The sequence below is a fragment of the Heloderma suspectum genome, chromosome 7, assembly GCF_057233095.1.
Source record: "Heloderma suspectum isolate Gila_16-S chromosome 7, 16-S_ref, whole genome shotgun sequence".
In the NCBI taxonomy this organism is placed as follows: Eukaryota; Metazoa; Chordata; class Lepidosauria; order Squamata; family Helodermatidae; genus Heloderma; species Heloderma suspectum.
Window position 1 is genome coordinate 71,599,678 of NC_139464.1, and position 20,199 is coordinate 71,619,876.

At 42.8% G+C, this 20,199-nt stretch overlaps 1 protein-coding gene across 1 annotated transcript in view; it reads right to left on the minus strand.

Moving 5' to 3' along the window:
- Positions 1-20,199, minus strand: part of SRGAP1 (SLIT-ROBO Rho GTPase activating protein 1) — a 160,271-nt gene that overhangs the window by 47,942 nt on the left and 92,130 nt on the right. The window contains exon 4 of the mRNA XM_084810597.1: positions 4,221-4,283. Within this exon, the coding sequence (XP_084666723.1) occupies positions 4,221-4,283 (63 nt within the window). The remainder of the gene's footprint in view (positions 1-4,220; positions 4,284-20,199) is intronic.

Sequence of the window (20,199 nt, forward strand, 5' to 3'; positions counted from 1 at the left end):
ACTCTGGATTGTTCCGCCCTCAACAACCCAGAGTTCCAGGTTTGCACATCATGCTGAACAACGCAGGAATAGAGCATTCCTGGGTTGTTTGCTAAACTGGATACAAAGCAGAAGATGCGAGTGGGCAGGAGGCAGCACATTTGCTCGCTCGCATCCCTGACCAACCATGGATTAATTAATCCATGGTTGGTCACTACGTGCGAGCTGGGTAAATGTGTGGCTTCTTGGGAAAGTAGTCATGTTTGCAAGTGAGGCTTCAGCACTCATAAGGCCAGTTATGGAAGTCCCATCTAACGCTAGTCAGTTCAGACTGTGAGGACTGCCTAGGCCTCCCTTTGGATCCTGAAGTAACCACTGGGGAGAGGGGAGATCTGGGCTCAGTGACAGCACACCAAAGAGTACATTGTCTCTGAGCTTCCCAAACAATCATTGTTGGAAGAGATTTGTGGCTGCTTCTGTTGGGTTATGGCCTATAAGAAATTAGCATTTTCACTAACAGTAAGCTTTGCACTGGAATAGAGAACCTCACGTACCCTCGAAGGAGTCAAGTAGTTTGTTATGATAAAACCAAATGCTGATAAAAAAACCCAATAACCTGCAAAAAGGGAAATGCACACAGCTTAAAGAACATAGTTCATAGAGTTTAAAAAGCAGTGACCTGTTAACTACATAGCCCATGAAGAAGCAACAGCAAGTGGAACAGAAAGCAATTAGCACTACTTTCAATTTAACACTGCGGCACAAATTAACAGCATTCAAATGAGGTGCATCAAAAAGGGTATCTGAATAGGTACCGTTAAAACTCATCTACACATATAAGATTGAAGGTTGGACTCTCCTTGTGTTTAAACCTTGTGTTTAAGCTGACATTCACTGAAAATCACATAATATATGCCCGAGAGGATCCATTTTACTAATTTGATCAACATGAAGTAATTCAAGCAAGATTCCGAAAGGTATCAACACACTGGCCCTGCTTGTCTCCAGAGAAGCAGTCCTCTGATAGTTTACAGTCTATGTGGTATATTCTTTTATCTGCCTTCAAGTGAAGCAACTTTTTATGTCATAATATTGTTTAATATTACAGATAATTTAGGACAAAATAATCTACTACATTATGGAAGTATACATATTAAAAACCTTTCTCCTCGGTCTACTGCAATAGATTAAAGGCTTTAATCCTTTTCCTCACACAGTGACTCGAAGTGACATACTTGAATGCTAATCAGCATTCAGTAATTTTAATTTTAAAACTGGTCCTTCTGGGAACTGTTCATTTTTTAATCAAGCACAAGGAAGGGAGCAAAAGGGGCAACGCTGTAGCAACAACTATTCACTCTTCAGCTACCTGAAGCAAATTCTGTGAGGGCACTGTGCTGCAAATGTTTTCTTAGAATATAATGGATGTGTGTGCGCGTGCACACTCGCACGTTGCTTCATGGCCTATGTAGCTACACAGAATTTCTCCAATAAGCAAGTTAATATTTGCTGAAATTTAGGATCTCACCTGCACAGCTTCTGGACTCAGGATATATAGGCTCTGACACTGTCACATTTCTAGAGGAAGGGTGTATCCAGACATACATGTTTCATAGGCATCCCAACTGCTGCTTTTCAGCTTCAAACTACAAGGAGCGTAGCAACTCTGCTGCCATATCTGCTACTTGGGTGGGTAGTCCCCCTTTCCCAGCCCCCAATGTTGGGGGAAGGATTTTTATTAGGATCATGGCATGGGGCAAAACAGTTAAACACTCTCCCACACCATTTGCTGTGGTCTTGATTGTGTCCCCTCATAACTACGCTTTGGGGGGTGGGGAGATAAAGAAATGGATGGAAAGGTAACACTATTTAGAATGGGAAGAGTTAAAGTGAGTTAATTTCTAGAGATGAGGGACAGACTATCGAGACAGGAAATGACTAAAGTGACCTATACAGGTCACAACAGAGAATGCTGTCTGGCCCAAAAGCTACGAGACAGCTGCATTATGGCTCATGTACACTTCGGGAAATTGTGTGATTTCTCCACTGTTGTTTTTAAGTCATATTTTGTGAGATCTAGAAACAGAAGGTAAACAGGGAAGACATGGAAGGATAACAAGGACATGCAGATGCCTCATTAAAAAGTGAGTGAACAAAGCAAGACTATTTTACAGTTGCAGCGGTGGACATAGACAAGGAAATGGTGTTTAGGATCAGAGCTATTCAGGGATTTCTAGATTAAAGCCAGCACCTTGAACTGTGACTGCAGCCACTGCAGAAATTGGTGGAGAAGCGCATTATGCTTCCCATCAAGTGCTGTGCCACCTCTTCTTCACTAGATGAAGCCTCCAAACAGCCTTCATAGGAAGCCTCACACAGAAGCATTAACACAGGGCAACTGCTTTCTTCTCCATATGGACAGCTAAAATGATACATTAAAGCAAACTGGGATAGCATTCTCTAGTTACTTATTGCCGAGTACTCAATTTGAGTAAAGGATACGATTCATGTGCTTCTACATCTGCTTCTTCATGATGCACAGGAGCCCCAAGCCTGCATAGTTTTAGGCCATCATGACTATTCTACAGTCCTCAGCAATTTATTCCACCCTTCTCTACAAGATGTGATCGCCTAAGATTTGCTTGGATGAATCAATCTTGCTATTGCTTCTCCACCAAGAATAATTTCACCTGTAGAAATTCTGAGGTAATTTTCCCCAAATGGAAAAGGCATACTGCTATATGATAACAGTGTGGAAATCATGCCTTTCTGAAAGCATGTCAATTCACAGGTGACTGAAGAAACACATCACGCAATACCTATAAATATAAATGGATCTTTCAGGTGGAGGCCTAATCAAATTTAATCACACCTGTATGAATACCACTCCTTGAGTGTTATTATGTCAGCACCATGCTCAGTCTCATTTGCAATACAGATACACACAGGCTGGACACATTACAAATCTCACAACTCTGATGCACATCAAACCTACAGGTTTTTTGATAGCGCAAATATAGCATTTTCACATGGAAATAGTTTTCTCTATTTTATTAGTCTTTGAACACACCAGCTTTTAATTTCAACTTGTGTTTATTGCACATACAGCCCACGAACTACAGAAGTTTTCCTCAAATATACATTATACAGCTAATTATTAATTGGCATGTTTTGACAAATCCTTATTTGATTCAAAAAATAATCCAAAAAACAAAGGGATACTCAAATATCAAAAGGACCAATTAGAAGGATTGGTGTTTCACAGCATTATATCACTATGAACTTTACTAAAGCCTATTGTGGCACAGTGCCACAAGACAGCTTATTCTAGATGTCAGTATGGTATTTTTATGCCTTGAAACAACAAAAATTTACCTAGAAATTGTCTAAAAGTTTTCTTTTAAACTACTTAAAAGGTGGGGAGAAAGCCTTGCTCAGAGGCATCTGGGTAGAATATGTTTTAGGGCAACAAATATCTAGAAGGCCACAAGAGAAACAGTACCTCAGACGTTTTAAATAATGGCTTGAGTTTTTCTTACATTCACTGAATTTGGGTCTTCCTCATAGGGATTTATGTAATACAGAACTGTTACAATAAAATGCTTTGCTTTTTACATATATTGAGGAAAAGTAATCTCTGGAAGCAAATGAAAAAAAGCACACCGAGCTCAGATGCTTAGTCTTAGCTCTGGCGGAAGCCAAACATCTCAAAAAGGCCCGCCCAAAGAGTAGCAACTGCAGCGAGGGCCATGAAGGAGTTTGTTCACACACAAGGGAGACAGGGTCAAGAACAAAATACAATAATATGCAAAATATTAATGTTTTCCTTCTCTTTCCACTAAAGTCAGTGAAAAGCTTTTACCAACTTGGGTGCTGTTTAAACAAAAAGTGCTTAAGAGCAAGTGTAGTCAAAAACATGTTTCAGGATACGGCTATCAGCACATAAAGGTGTAAATTATAACAAACCACTTAAATGTATTACATATAATTAGGCAAGTATCCAAATTCCAGCTATATATGTGGTGGATTTTAAAAGAACATTGAGTCTTGAAGGCGATCAGAAACTTTTAGAAGAATGTCTCTTTTGACGCTGAATCAATAGCCTTATTTGTCTAGATGTCACTAACCTAAAACACGATATTGTTCTATGACATGTCAACTCAATTAAAAACATTTAAAATACATAAAAATGGATTTTCAATGAACAATCCTTTCAACCAAAGCCAAATCAATACGCTTACCGTATAAAGCTCATTAAGAACCCTCATTAAATCCTCATGAAGTTGGAACGCAATCTCTTTGCTCTGTAATTAAAGGGAAATTGTTAGGAACAGTCACTTGAAACTAGAACTTGGCCAAAAAGGGGGAAGGCACTTTTCACAAAAGCTCTGGGGAGAAACAAACTGTGTCCATTTTTTGTGAAAGGGAGCAAAACTGTTTATGGCCCAGGTGTCAGGGAAGACAACACACACCTGTTGCCGAGGCCACTCCTTGCTTTGGAACTCTATGGCAATTAAACCCACCACAGTTCAGCAAAACAGGAAGTGTTGACAGGTTGCTTCAACAATGGGTCTGTGTTTTCTTTTCCTGACACCCGTTCAGTGAGGGTACTGAGACTTTGTTTACCCTTGGTGACATCATGAAGTAGCCGAAACGGATGGGCTGTACGGCAATGTGATGACATTAAATCACTATCTAATATCCAACTGGCTGGGATCACACAAGGAGGCCAGAAAGGCAGTGAGGGAGCAGCAAAGAGCAGAACTAGCAGCTGTGAACAGCTGCAAACAGCTATAAAAGAAGGTGCAGCTAGGAAAATGTTCAGGGAGAGGGGTTCCTTCCCACCTCAAAATCATAACCTTCCCCTTTATAATGTTTGAGGAGAAAAGTCTGGTGCAGTTCTGCTGAAAACCCAACCAAACTGTATCTATATTTGAAAGCTAGTGCAGTGGAGGTTATAAACATGACATTCTGACAGAATTCCACTATACCAAATATTGAATACCAAATGCATCACTGATATCACATCAATGAGATACCAATGACAGCCAGTGTGATGTAGTGGCTAGAGTGCCGGACTGAGAGTCAGGAGATCCAGGTTCTAATCCCCACTTGGCCATGGAAGCTCACTGGGTGACTTTGGGCCAGTCACAGACTCTCAGCCCAGCCTGCCTCACAGGGTTGTTGTTGTGAGGATAAAATGGAGAGAAGTAGAATTATGTATGCCGCCTTGGGTTCCTTAAGGAGGAAAAAAGGCAGGATATAAATGAAATAATATATAAAACTATCAGTGATGCATTGGCAGACAACAGCTAGAAAAAAATTGTTCTAACACAGACTAAACAACTGAATAGCATAATTAGAAAATTGGGGGTCAACCTGAACGGATAATGGTCATAATGTAATAAGCCTTTTAAAATAAAAAATATAATGTATTAGAAATTATTACTAGATTACGTCATTGTATAGTTATTATTACTTAAGAAGTCCACAAAAATGTATGCTACTATAAATGTGTTACAGTGCAACCCTATTTATGTTAACTTGGATTTACGTCCCAGGGCATTCAAGAGGGTTTCTTCCTAGTTAAGGAAGCAATCCTATGGCTGCTAGATAGTGTCTAGATGGCCAGAGGGATTTTTGGTTTCTGGGAACCGAGCTCAGAGCCAGTGTTCTAAGCTCAGTTCCCAGAAATCCTACTCCCCGCCCCCTCTGGGGGTGGAATTTTGGGGGGGAAACTGGATGGGGGAAGGTTTAACTCCCGCCTCTTCCTGGATTGTTGTGGTCCTGATCCAATTCAGGGCCATGTAGGCTTACCCCAGCATAAGGAAACATATAGCTAAACTATGCGTGATTACCAGAATGCTTAGCTTGGTCCTCAGTGTTGACAATACTGGGCTAGATGGACCAACGGTCTGACTCAGTATAAGGCAGCTTCCTATGATCCTAGGATGGAAATTGTCTGGGTGGCATATGCCATTTGGTGGAACTGCAGCTCACTGGCAGAACACCTGCTTTGCATGCAGAAGATCCCAGGTTTGATCCCCAGCATCTCCAGGTAGAGCTAGGAAGGAATCCCGCCTGAAACCCTGGACAGCCGCTGCCAGACACCGTCAACAACAATGGGCTAGATGGACCCATGGTCTGACTCAAAATAAGGCAGCTTCTTCTGGTTACTAAAAGTCTGCAAATAAAAAATGTTCAAAAACTAAAAAAATAAAATAAAATGCTGTTAGTGATGAAGCTGATGCTTGTATGAATCACTTTAACCAGCCAGCATTTGAATTGAAAAAGTAGGATCTGTAATGATGTAATAATTTACTGGTGTAACGTTCAGCTAGCTATAGGTTGCAGCTCCTTGCAGCATGTACCCATGTGGGGAAATGGGTCTTTTCCTTTCATAAATACGTGACATGGCCTAATTTATTTTGGCACTCAGTGTGTTTTAGTGAAACTTAAAGATAGATAATGCCTACTTGTACTTACACAGTTTCACTGCTGAATACATTTAAATGATTAACAGAGATTAGTTTATTAAAACCTAATTAGAATTCATTAAACAATCACCTTGTAAAATATGAGACCCCTGTACAACTAAACCAATTATATCCTTCCAAATTCATTTATAAGAGTTTGAACTATTTCATTAAATGGTTTAATAAAAAGTTTAAAGACTAGAAAGAATAAAAATACATACATCCTCCCAAAACAGTAATTGACTTGCTTCAGTGATGAATCTGAGTACTTTGTATAAAAGCTGTGCTATGCGTAATCACCTCAGATGCTTCACTTCTTAAGAGAAATATTTGTGGCTGCTGTTAACCGCAAACATAAGTGTACGCAAGGAGTATAATGATGTTAAACCTATTTTATGAGTGCCACTTCGTAAAACCATGAAGTTCAGCCACTCATGGAAACGGGTTTCTGTTAAGATGAGGCCTGCAATATGATACCTGTGGTCTTCAGCAGGAATGGAACAGGTAATTGAAATGTCCTGGTTTGCCTAATCAATGGACCGCCATTTTGCTGTCCATAACTGTATGTCTATGGACCTTCAGTTACATCTTATGCAACAAAAACTCTTGTTTGGGGTCTATTAGACTCCACAACATCTCTTTAATAAAGGTTTGTCTAACTCAGCTAATTGTTGGAGGTGTAATACAGTTAATGCTTCTTTTATTCATATATTTTTGGAAATGCCCAATAGTGCCTTCCTTTGTGGAGGAATTATACAGATAAACTTTGTATTGGAAAGCTCTTTATTTACTGATGTACATGTTCTCTTAAATTATTTAACTACTTCTTGGAATGTAACACATGGTCAGTGTAAATGGATTTTTTGCACCCTCCTGACTACTAGAAGGCTGATACTAGAATACTGGAAGGATAAAAGCTCACCACTTGTAATGCAATAGACTGAAGACCTAACAGCACTAGCGACATTTGAAAGAGTGTTCTATAGGCGCCATGAGTGAATGGACTTTGGATATCTGGTCTGCTTTTATTGAGGCTTATCTATTCCTTTTTCCCTTTTTAAAATGCTGTAATAGTTTAAACTGAGGCCTTTAAAGCATGGAGTTCTACCTGAATTTTTTTTTAAAGTTGTTGTTTTGTTTGCTTTGTTGAAATCTACAATTGATAAAAATTGATTTAAAAAAAGATGAAGTGTGAAGCCAAAGCTGACTGATTTTCGCTTCATCTTTATTTAATCTGTACTAAACCCTCACTGTGCATATACCATTTCAATATCTCTACTATTTGCAATTATGACATTTAGGAGTAGCACAATTTTACTCAAAGTTATTAACCTAGCTGGTCTCTGTACAACTTAAACCATATTCTGAATCAATACTATCATTTTGCACCTTTGTTTAAATATGAAGTCAATACATACAATTCATACCTTGCTTCCTGGGCTGCTCTCCTTATAGAATCATAGAATAGTTATCCTGCTCCTCAAATCTGTCTGCCTCTCTCCCTACTGACAGTACCATACAATTCTCCTTCCCTTGCTGAAGCCTTTGTGAGGTTTCTTCCTCAAAACTTCTTGGCCCCTGAGAACAGCAACACTGACTGTTTTCTTTCTGTAACTCACCCTTCAGTGGGTAGAATGTTTCTGAACATTCTAAGACATCACACAGTTTAGCCAGCACCAAAGCCTTTGTTGGTGACCAACAGTTTTTAGCATGAGAAAAAAAGTGGAGAAAACAAATAAAAATTCAGATGAGATGAGTAACTTTGAAGAGACTGAAACATTACTGAAGTTCATTCCCTCTAAAGACCTCTTCTTTTAACAATCCTGTCTCTCATTCCATAAGACCAAAACTGCTACAACACTCTGATTCATCTCACCATGACAGACTAAAAATAGCTGCTTATAATGATATATGATGCTATGCCTAAAGTTTAACCATCTTTCATGCAAGCTGGGTGAAGCCTACAGTTAATTTACATGTAGAAACATAGATGAGCAGTTGAAGTATTTTTTAATAACAGGTGTAGATTTTCAAAAAAATAGTCTGGCACAAAAACATTCCTTGAAATGCTGGCGAGGGGGGGATGCGCTACATGAACTGCCATAATAAGTAGAATAATAATAGAATCAGAGTTGGAAAGGGCCTTGGAGATCTACTTGCCCCTGAAGGCAGTGACATGCTGAAATGCACTGGGCACCTTATATCACAAAATAACTTTTATGAGCATCATTTTGAGGCTTTGCTTCCCTGTCGCTTTTAGGGGGCCTTCTAGTCTGCAGTCATGCACCTGCTGCACCTGCTTTCTTCGTTGCCCTGTGATGCCTGCTCACCACCAGTCACTGCACAGCAGAGGTAGCAGCCAAGACAAGGACTAGCTATATTGTGCCTCACTTCGCTACCTGCTGCTGCTGAATAAATGTAACACACGGTCAGTGTAATGTAAACACCGAAGACCCAAAGCAATCCAAAGACAATAGGCAGAGCAAAATGAGGAATACTGGAATCCAGGTGGGTGCCTGATATTAGAAGCCTTAACTCTTGCCCATGACCAGCCATATAAAGCTCAAGCTTAAAAAAACTGATATCTAGGACACTCTGTCCTGAACTATTCTTAGGTGTTTTCACAAGATACAGGCTTTCTGAACAGGGCTCTGAATGGTATCCTACTATCTTTGAAATTGGAATATATCAAAACACACACCACACAATACCCAGATGTTATTGGACTTCAATTCCCAACCATCTCAGCCAGCATAGCCGGTAGTCAGGTATGATGGGAACTGTAGTTCAATAAAATCTGGAGGGCCAAAAGTTTCCCATCCCTGCCCCAAACCTTTATATATTGTTCCAAAACTCCACATAGCATATATTTCCCCCATTCTCTCTCTTTTTGCAGATGTATTCTAATTCTCCCCTGAAATCAGGTTTCTGGACTCAATAACTTAAAACAATGTCTTCATGTAGACACAGGTTTAAAAGACCACATGCTTCTATATTACATTTATACTGAAACACTGCATTTGAGGTAGGGTCTTCTTGAGCTTGTATGTGATCTAAAATTTCAAGGAAAAGATGTATTTAAGCATTTTTAAAGAAACCTTTTACATGATCTAAAAGCTTTTACAAATATCTACTTGGCATTCATGTCGAAAAACAAATGCCAGTGTTTCCAGTTAATTGGATCGTATAGGCACTGAGCACCTCCCAGCATTTCTGGCTAGATAGCAAATGGAAGGAATGTCTCTTCCCCAGATCCTAATCATGGAACAGAGACAGAGTTAATCAAATTAATCCTTTAAAAAAGGAGAGAGAAATGTTTATCACTGACACAGAATTAATAGTGCAACTGTGGTAAACATCTTAATTGAAAGGAGAGCTTATTCTAATTAAATTAAATGTGAAGGGATTATATAGCTGTTTTATCTCTCACACCAAGCAATATTATTAGATTCCTTAACAGGAAAATAAGCAGTATTAAGTGTGTACTAAAAGCTATTCTGCAAGCTAGCTTTTTATTTGATTTGCAGCATGTTTACTCAGAAGTAAATTCCTCCGAGTTCAATGGGGCTTGTTCCCAAGTAAAGTGTGTATAGGATTGCAGCCCTAAACATGTATATATTTTATGTTGCATAGGATGGATATGTTCAATGCTGTTAGAAAGTGTTTGTAATCAAGAAGACAAGTAATTTATAGTGAAGACAGATGGCACAGGCAATATATGTTTGACTTCCAACTATGGAGTAATTTACATGTAGCTGAACAGAAAACACTGAATTTTTAAAGGCTGATTCTCTGACAGCTGGGCAGAAGCAGGAAAGCCCAGTGGACATGCCCAGTGTTTATTCTGCCATCTTCTGTATAAAAATGGAAAGTCAAAAATATCTTTAAAAACTAGGTTATGGTTAAATGACTGATGGACATACCAACATCTAAAAATATCTCTTTAGTTCACAGAGGAAAACAGAGTAATATCAAAGGACACAGAATGATTCAATTCTGGAAGGCACAGAAGCTTGTGATATGGTGAACAGAGGTTTCTCTGACCTTGCTGTAAGTTTTGCAATAAACAAAATTAACAGCTAACTATTCTCCTCTAATCAGAGTATAGAAATAAATATAAAAATAATGACCTACTCAGAATAGTTAGACACAAAACACTTCATGTATTTCTTCTTTATTTTGTATGTACAGAAGGTAGAAAGAAGGTTACATATACAGCCCTGCATTTCATGTTGCTGTGTAGCTGTAGCAGATCACAGAATTTAGGATCCACCACCAGGCGCCCAACTTTGGAGCAACTCATTCCCCTTATTTTGACACAGGGACCTACTTCTCCCTGCCACTGAATTGTGAGAAGGGTTTAAAAGGTAAATGCAACAGAAAGGTGTGGGCAACCTTTTTTGGACTTGGGGGCTACATTGAGTATTGGGTGACCTACTGGGGGCTGCATGCTGAAAGAGGGATGTCCAGGGAGTCTTCTTCAGATCCACAAAAAGAATTACATTGTCTACTTCTCCTACAACTCCATCCCCTACTCCTCTTTTTGGGTGACAAACAGATCTAGCGATACAAAATAATTCAATGTATTACCTTCCTTATTTTTCCTGTCTCTCCACGCCCCCCAGTTAGGCACTGAAAAGCAGGGGGGAGTATCTTGTGTCAAACACCACAGAGCAACAGTGATATCTTTCTTTTACTGTCTTTCCTTTTAATTTTTTTCTATTTAATTTTCATTGCTTTTCCTTTCTCTCAAACACTCACCCTCTACCATCTCCTCTGATGACAGCAAGTGAATGTTTTCTCCTTACTTTTGAAAACTGTGCTCTTGCCAGACTTATCGCCACCACCAGCATTCACAGGGTAGAAGTCATAAAGGCCTCTGAGAGTATCTGCCAGGGTGTCTACTAGAAGACACTCTGGCTGCTGCACTCATAGAATCATAGAATAGTAGGGTTGGAAGGGGCCTATAAGGCCATCGAGTCCAACCCCCTGCTCAATGCAGGAATCCAAGTCAGAGCATCCCTGACAGATGACTGTCCAGCCTTGTCTTGAACGCCTCCAGTGTGGGAGAGCCCACCACCTCCCTAGGTGATTGGTTCCATTGTTGTATTGCTCTAACAGTCAGGAGGTTTTTCCTGATGTTCAGCCAGAATCTGGCTTCCTGTCACTTGAGCCCATTATTCTGTGTCCTGCACTCTGGGATGAGGGAGAAGAGATCCTGGCCTTCCTCTCTGTGACAACCTTTCAAGTACTTGAAGAGCGCTATCACATCTCCCCTCAGTCTTCTCTTCTCAAGGCTAAACATGCCCAGTTCTTTCTGTCTCTCTTCATAGAGCTTTGTTTCCAGTCCCCTGATCATCTTGGTTGCGCTCCTCTGAACCCTCTCCAGTTTGTCTGCATGCTTCTTAAAGTGTGGTGCCCAGAACTGGACACCGTACTCCAGATAAGGCCTAACCAGTGCAGACTAGAGGGGAACTAGTACTTCTCGGGATTTGGAAGCGATGCTTCTATGAATGCAGCCCAAAAGAGCATTTGCCTTTTTTGCAGCCACATCACATTGTTGGCTCATATTCAGCTTGTGATCGACAACAATTCCAAGAGCCTTCTCGCTTGTACTGTTGTTGAGCCATGTATCCCCCATCTTGTAACTGTGCATTTGGTTTCTTTTTCCTAGGTGCAGAACTTGGCATTTATCCCTATGAAATGTCATTCTGTTGTTTTCTGCCCAGCGCTCCAGTCTATCCAGATCACTTTGAATTTTGTTTCTGTCTTCCCAAGTATTAGCTATCCCGCCCAATTTGGTGTCATCTGCAAATTTGATCAGCATTCCCTGCACCTCCTCCTTCAAGTCATTAATAAAAATGTTGAAGAGCATTGGGCCCAGGACTGAGCCCTGCGGTACCCCACTCGTTACCTCTCCCCAGTTTGAGAAGGTCCCACTGATAAGCACTCTTTGAGTCCAATTCTGTAGCCAACTGTGGATCCACCGGATCGTTGTTTCATCTAGCCCACTTTGCGCTGGTTTGCTCATCAAGATATCACGGGGCACTTTGTCAAAAGCTTTGCTGAAGTCGAGGTATATGATGTCTACAGCATTCCCACAGTCCACAAGGGAGGTTACTTGATCAAAAAATGAGATCAGATTCGTCTGGCAGGACTTGTTTTTGACAAATCCATGTTGGCTTTGAGTAATCACGGCATTGTTTTCAAGGTGCTTCCAGATGGATTGCTTTATCATCTGCTCCAGAATTTTCCCAGGGATTGATGTCAGACTGACTGGTCTGTAGTTCCCAGGTTCCTCTTTTTTACCCTTTTTGAAGATAGGGACAACATTAGCCCTCCTCCAGTCATCTGGCACTTCACCCGTCGTCCATGATTTCTCATAGAGAATAGACAGCGGTTCTGAGAGTTCTTCTGCCAGTTCCTTTATTACTCTAGGATGCAGTTCATCTGGCCCTGGAGATTTGAACTCATTCAAAGTCATTAGGTGTTCCTTGACCATATACCTATCGATCTCAAGCTGCAATCCTGCCCCTTCAGCCTGTACTTCGCCTTCGCCAGGGGGCTCACAGACCCTCTTTTGGGAGAAGACTGAGTCAAAGTACGAATTGGGAACCTCTGCCTTTTCTTTGTCATCTGTTATCGTTTTGCCATCCTTATTTAATAGCTGAACCACCATTTCTTTCCTCTGCCTTTTACTATGCACGTAGCTGAAGAAAGCCTTTTTGTTGTTTTTAGCATCCCTTGCTAACTTCAGCTCGTTCTCAGCTTTAGCCTTCCTGACGCCATCCCTGCAATTCTGTGCTACCTGCCTGTACTCTTCCTTTGTTACTTGGCCTTCTTTCCACTTCCTATATGTGTCCTTTTTTGTTTTCAGGTCATCCCTACGCTTTTTGTGAAGCCACATTGGCTTCTTCTGTTGTCTTCCACCTTTTCTTCTTGTTGGAATGGTTTGTGATTGTGCCTTGAGAATTTCCTTTTTTAAAAGCTCCCACCCATCTTGGACTCCTTTTCTCATTAGCGTCGCTTGCCATGGGACCTTACTGATCATTGTTCTGAGTTTATTGAAATCAGCTTTCCTAAAATCCAGGGTACGCGTTTGACTACACTCGGCTTTTGCTTCCCTTAGAACCAAGAACTCAAGTACAACATGGTCACTTTCCCCCAGAGTTCCTGTAACTGCTACTTTATCCACTACGTCATCTCTGTTGGTTAGGATCAAGTCAAGGATAGCCGATCCTCTAGTTCCTTCCTCTACTTTCTGCAGGAGGAAGTTATCTGCCACACAAGTCAGGAATTTCCTGGAGGGCCATGTTTTGTAGAATTTGTCTCCCAATGAATATTGGGGAAATTGAAGTCCCCCATTACTACTACATCATGCTTCCTTCAAACATTGGCTATTTGCTTTTCAAAAGTTTAATCCTCGTCTTCTCCTTGATTGAAGTGTTTGTACCTTGTGTTGGGTACCCGGGACAGATTAGGGATTCTGTTGGTGTACCGCCCACCCCGCTGCCCATCAGACTCCCTGCCTGAGCTGACGGAGGTGGTCTCGGACTTGGTGTTGAGGACCCCCAGGATGATGGTCCTGGGGGATCTCAACTTCCATGCCGAGGCCGCTGTATCCAGGGTGGCTCAGGACTTCATGGCCGCCATGACAACCATGGGGCTGTCCCAACATGTCATCGGCCCAACGCATATAAAAGGACACACGCTTGATCTGGTTTTCTCGACTGGGCAGGAGGATGGTGATCTGAAAGTGGAGGAATTAACATCTGTCCCTTTGTCATGGTCAGATCACTTCCTGCTGAGGTTTAGACTCCTGGCGGCCTTTCCCCTCTGCAAGGGTGGGGGACCTATTAAAATGGTCCGCCCCCGGAGATTAATAGATTCCGATGGATTCCAGAGAGCTCTGGGGGATTTTCCTGCTGGTATGGCTGGTGCTCCTGTCGAAGCCCAGGTCGCTCTGTGGAATGCAGACATGACTCGGGCGGTTGACACGATCGCGCCCAAGCGCCCTCTCCCTCTGAGCAGAGCCCGGCCAGCTCCTTGGTATATACCTGAGCTGAGGGCAATGAAGCAAGAGGGGAGACGGCTAGAACGCAGGTGGAGGAAAACTCATGCTGAGTCTGACCGAACACAGGTAAGAGCCCACTATCGAGCCTACTCTGTGGTGGTGAGGGTGGCAAAGAGACAGTTCTTTTCCACCAGCATTGCATCTTCTCAGTGTCGTCCAGCGGAGCTTTTCCGAGTGGTTCGCGGCCTGTTACATTCTGGGCCAGGGAGAGAGACGGTGGAACCCTCGGTAGCACGCTGTGACAAGTTTGCATGGCACTTTGAGGATAAAGTCGCTCACATTCGTCATGAATTGGACACCACCATTAATGCAGTTCCATTGGTAGAGGCGTTCAGAGCACCATCTGGTCCAGTTTTATTGGATGAGTTTCAGTTACTGAGGCCTGAGGATGCGGACAAGGTGCTTGGCCAAGTCCGATCGACCACTTGTGTGCTTGACCCTTGCCCTTCATGGCTTATTAAATCAAACAAGGAGGGGTTGTCCGGCTGGGTCCAGGAGGTTATAAATTCCTCCTTGAGAGAGGGAGTGGTGCCTGCCGCTTTAAAAGAGGCAGTAATTAGACCACTCCTGAAAAAGCCTAACCTGGACCCAGAGGATGTTAACAATTATAGGCCAGTGGCCAACATCCCCTTCCTGGGCAAGGTGCTTGAGCGGGTGGTTGTAGGACAGCTCCAGGCACTCTTGAATGAAATGGATTATCTAGATCCATTTCAATCAGGTTTCAGGCCTGGTTTTGGAACGGAAACTGCCTTGGTCGCCCTGTGGGATGACCTCTGCTGGGAGAGGGACAGGGGGAGTGCGACCCTGTTGATTCTCCTGGACCTCTCAGCGGCTTTCGATACCATCGACCATGGTATCCTTCTGGATAGGTTGTCTGGGTTAGGAGTTGGAGGCACTGCACTACAGTGGTTCCGCTCCTACTTGGATGGCCGATTCCAGAAGGTGGTGCTGGGGAATTATTGCTCTGTGCCGTGGCAATTGTGCCATGGGGTTCCACAGGGCTCTATTTTATCCCCCATGCTGTTTAACATCTACATGAAACCGCTGGGGGAGGTTATCCGGAGGTTTGGGCTGAGGTGCCATCAATATGCAGATGACACCCAGCTCTACCTCTCTTTCTCATCAAAACCAGGTGAGGCAGTGGCTGTTCTGAATCAGTGCCTGGGCACGGTCATGGACTGGATGAGGGCTAATAAACTGAAACTCAATCCAGACAAGACGGAGGTACTGTTAGTGGGTGGTTCGTCTGCCCGGCTAGGTGCTTTCAACCTGTTCTGGAGGGGGTTGCATTCCCCCTAAAGGATCAGGTTCGTAGTTTGGGGGTGCTCTTGGATCCAGAACTGTCACTTGAAGCACAGGTGAACTCAGTGGCACGGAGCACTTTTCATCCGCTTAGGCTGGTATACCAACTACGCCCTTATCTGGACAGAGATAGCCTAGCTACAGTTATCCATGCTCTGATAACTTCTCATCTGGATTACTGCAATGCGTTATACGTGGGGCTGCCTTTGAAAACAGTCCGGAAACTTCAGCTGGTCCAAAATAGGGCAGCAAGATTGTTAACAGGGACTGGCCTGCGAGTTCATATTACGCCAGTATATTTCCAGCTGCACTGGCTGCCAGTCCATTTCCGGGCCCGATTCAAAGTGCTGGTGTTAACATTCAAAGCCCTTAACGGCTTGGGGCCAGATTACCTGAAGGATCGCCTCCTCCCATATGTGCCTGCCCGGACCTTAAGATCATCATCAGCGGCCCTTCTCCGTGAGCCCCTGCCAAAGGAGGTGAGGCGGGTGGCTACTAGGAGGAGGGCTTTTTCTGTTGTGGCACCCCGGCTCTGGAATGAGCTCCCTAGTGAGGTTCGCCTGGCACCTACATTGTATTCCTTTCGGCGCCAGGTGAAGACCTTTTTGTTTTCCCAGGCATTTTAGCATTTTAGCTTTCTAAATTTTTATCTTTGCTGTTTTAAATCTGTATTTTAAACTCCTGTACTGCTGCTAGGTTTTATTGTGGTTGTATTGTTATATTGTGGTTTTAATGTTTTATATATTTTAAATTGTTTTATTGTGTGTTGTTTGGTTTTAATTTTTGCGAACCACCCAGAGAGCTTTGGCTATTGGGCGGTATAGAAATGAAATAAATAAATAAATAAATAAATAAATAAAATTGGGTGGCCAGTAGTAGACTCCGACCACCAGGTTCCTTTTATTCTTTGCTCCATTTAGTTTGATCCAGATGCTCTTGATGGGGCTACCAAGCTCATCCTCCTGTATTTCTGTGCAGAGATACGTATTTTTCACATACAGTGCAACCCCACCTCCCTTTCTGTTCCTCCTGTTCTTTTTGAACAAGTTATATCCTTCAATTGCTGTATTCCAGTCATGAGAGTCATCCCACCAAGTCTCAGTTATACCTATCAAGTCATAATTTCCCTCCTGTATTAAGAGTTTAAGTTTTGTTTCCCATACTCTGGGCATTAGTATATAGACATTGAAGACCATGTACTTCATAGTCTGGCTTTCTTCCTACATGTGTCTGAAGACTATTATTGGGCGCTATCAGAGCTGTTCTCTCCGTTGCAGTGCATGCGCCTACATCCATTGTTACCCCCAACATTACATCTCCCTTCCCCGTAGGATTCAGTTTAAAGCCCTCCTGATCAAGTTCTTCATGCTGTGGCCAAACACATTCTTCCCAGCCTTTGTGAGGTGCAACCCATCCCTTGCCAACAGCCCATCTTCCAGGAAGTATAGCCCGTGGTCCCAGAATCCAAATCTCTCTCGTTGGCACCACCTTCGTAGCCAGTCATTCACCCGGAGTATTTTTCGTTCCCTTTCTATCCCTCTTCTAACTACTGGAAGGATGGCTGAGAAAACTATCTGGGCCCCAAAGTTCTTGAGTTTCCTTCCCAAAGCTTCAAATTCTGACGTGATTTCTTCGTAGCTCCGCTTGGCAGTATCATTTGTTCCCACATGGATGAGAAGAAAGGGATACCTGTCAGTGGGCTTTATGAGTGCAGGCAACCTTTCAGTCACGTCTCTAATCCGTCCTCCCGGGAGAAAACATACCTGGCGAGTCCACGGGTCTTCGCGACATACTTGGGTCTCGATCCCACGCAGCAAGGAGTCTCGCACTACTACCACTCTTCTCTTCTTCTTCTTGTAGGCCTGGGTTTCATCGCCTCTGCTTGACTGACCTTCAGCCTCTTGCTCACTCTCATGCAGGTTCCCCTGTGATTCTTCCTCTGCAGCCTGTCATCCAGTCTCATCCGCAAGTACCTGGAATCGGTTCCACAGCTCCACTGCTTCCACTGGTGCAGAGTGGCGTCTAGTTCTTCTTCTCCTAACTGTCACCCTTTTACAAGGAGTATCCTCTATTCCATTTTTCTTCACCTCAGCATTTCCCACTGCCCCATCTTGCTGTTGCTCTTCAAGCTTCTGGTCTTCCCTTTGCTGCTGTAGTTCCCCCATTCTGTCCAAGAACTCTTCGTGTTCTCTTATTCCCCGGAGGGTCGACAGTCGCCGCTCCAGTCCTCTTACTTTTTCTTCCAGCAGCGTGAGCAACTTGCACGTGTTGCAGGTGTAGGCCATGTTGTTCTCAGGCAAGAAAACAAACATTGCACACACCTTGCAGGTCACCACCACTGGAGAGTCTTGTCCTTCCATAGCCTCTTTTCCCTTTTTGTGTCTAGCTTTGTGATTGTTCTAGACTAGCCTGTGCCTGCTCCTCTACTCAGTAGAGGTTAAATGCAGAGTCTCACTTGTGTGGAAGTGTGTTACAAGACAAATAAATGAAAAAAAGTTAGTTAAAAAATAATTTAAAAAAATGTTAGGGGCCTCCCCCTTGACCTCCCCTGCCGAACTCCCCTGGCCAACTCCTGTTTGCTCCCCCTGTCCGCTCACTCCGGTCGCTCGCTCTCTGGGAGCTTGCTTGCTTCTGTAGTCCCTGGACCAGCTGGAGCAGCTTGCTCTGCTCTGCTCAGCTGGGAGGCGGGAAACTCAGATGGCAGAAATCAAAAAGCCCTCTGAGAATGGCTGCTAGAGTATCTTCTCAGTGGGATGTCAGCAGAAATGGCGGTGGCTGCAACGTTGGCAGTGGCAAGATTGGGCTGGATTGGCAGTCTGGGGAGGGGGTGTGGGGCCAAAATTGACAGTACCAGCAGTGGCTGCAACCAAAGTGGTAAACCAGTGTTGCAGAGGGGGGGAGGGATCGGCAGTGTGGGGCCAAAATTGACAGTACCAGCAGTGGCTGCAACCAAAGTGGTAAACCAGTGTTGCCGGGGGGGGGGGGGATCGGCAGTGGATGCATGCGTCATGGACACCCATGAGGGCTGCAGTTAAAGCTTTGGGTAACCACATGTGGTCCCTAGGCTGTGGGTTGTGCACATGTGGGATAGAGCATAAGATGCCAAACTGCAAAGGCAACATAGAATCAGGCTGAGTACAGCTTAAACATTTAATTTCAAAGTCCTAAATTGATTCACTTGTATATAATATTTATAGTAAATAACAAAAGTCCCCTTGTTAAGCAACACCCATAGGTGACGTATATGTACATAAATGTGTGCAAATACATTTCCTGTTTATCAGTTCAATCAGCTACATGATCTTCTATTTCACTAGTTAGCATTTTTTATACATACAGACCTGTGAAAAATAGTGAGAATTTTTTTTTTTTTTAAACTGCAATTCATATATCGTCATTCTAGGTAATTTCAAATGTACACCTTCTATCATGATAAGGGGGAAAGGCGGGATTTCTTCACCTTAATAATAGCAGAAAATGTTATATAATCCACCTACCTTTGGGTCTTTTATATCAATATAGATGCAATGATGAGGGCCAAACCAGTTATGCATGTGTTTGCTCAACACACGCTGACCAGTTTGACTATAAGGCAGGGTGGCGGTGTCTACTTTTATTACTAAATAGAGTGTACAAGGGATGGGAATGAAATCCACCCCCTATCCTCCACCTTATCTCCCATGCACTACTGCAGGGGTTGTGGCTTTCCAGAAGTTTCAGACTACAACTCCCATCAGCACTAGCCAGTATACTCAATGGTAAGGAATCATGGGAGGTGTAAGCCAAAACATCCGGAGGGTCACAGATTGCCCACTCTTGCTCCACTGCTTTAATTTTTCCCTTGAAGCCCAGGTCCGATACCAAAATTAAACCAGTCGGAGAAAAGTCTTCAAGCATCATAGTGCGGGGAGGTAAGGCAGGGATAGATTTTGCTCCTGTCCCCACGTGCTCCACTTAGTCATAAAAGTAGGCCCCCTCGCCCATTTTATAGTCAAATTGGAGAACACACATTTAGCATGCGAGAACATTTTTGGTCCTGAGAGCAACCTATACAGACTGTATAAAGCTCATCACAATTTTATTTATTGTCATTTGGACTCTTAAATTGCAGGTAAAGCTTTTAGCAACCTTATAGCACAGTATGGAAAAGTGTTCTTGCTTCAACCCATTTTTCACAATTCTCTACCAAGAATGAAATTCAAGTAGTTTAAGAAGAAGGAGAAGAAGATATTATTCTACCTTGGCAGTTTACATTTATAAACTCTTCCCTTTCTTGAAGATAACACAACATACCTTTTTAATAAAGAAGTACACTTCATTTACTCTTCCTGTACTTAAAAGAATATGTTCTTGAAACTCGCTCATAAC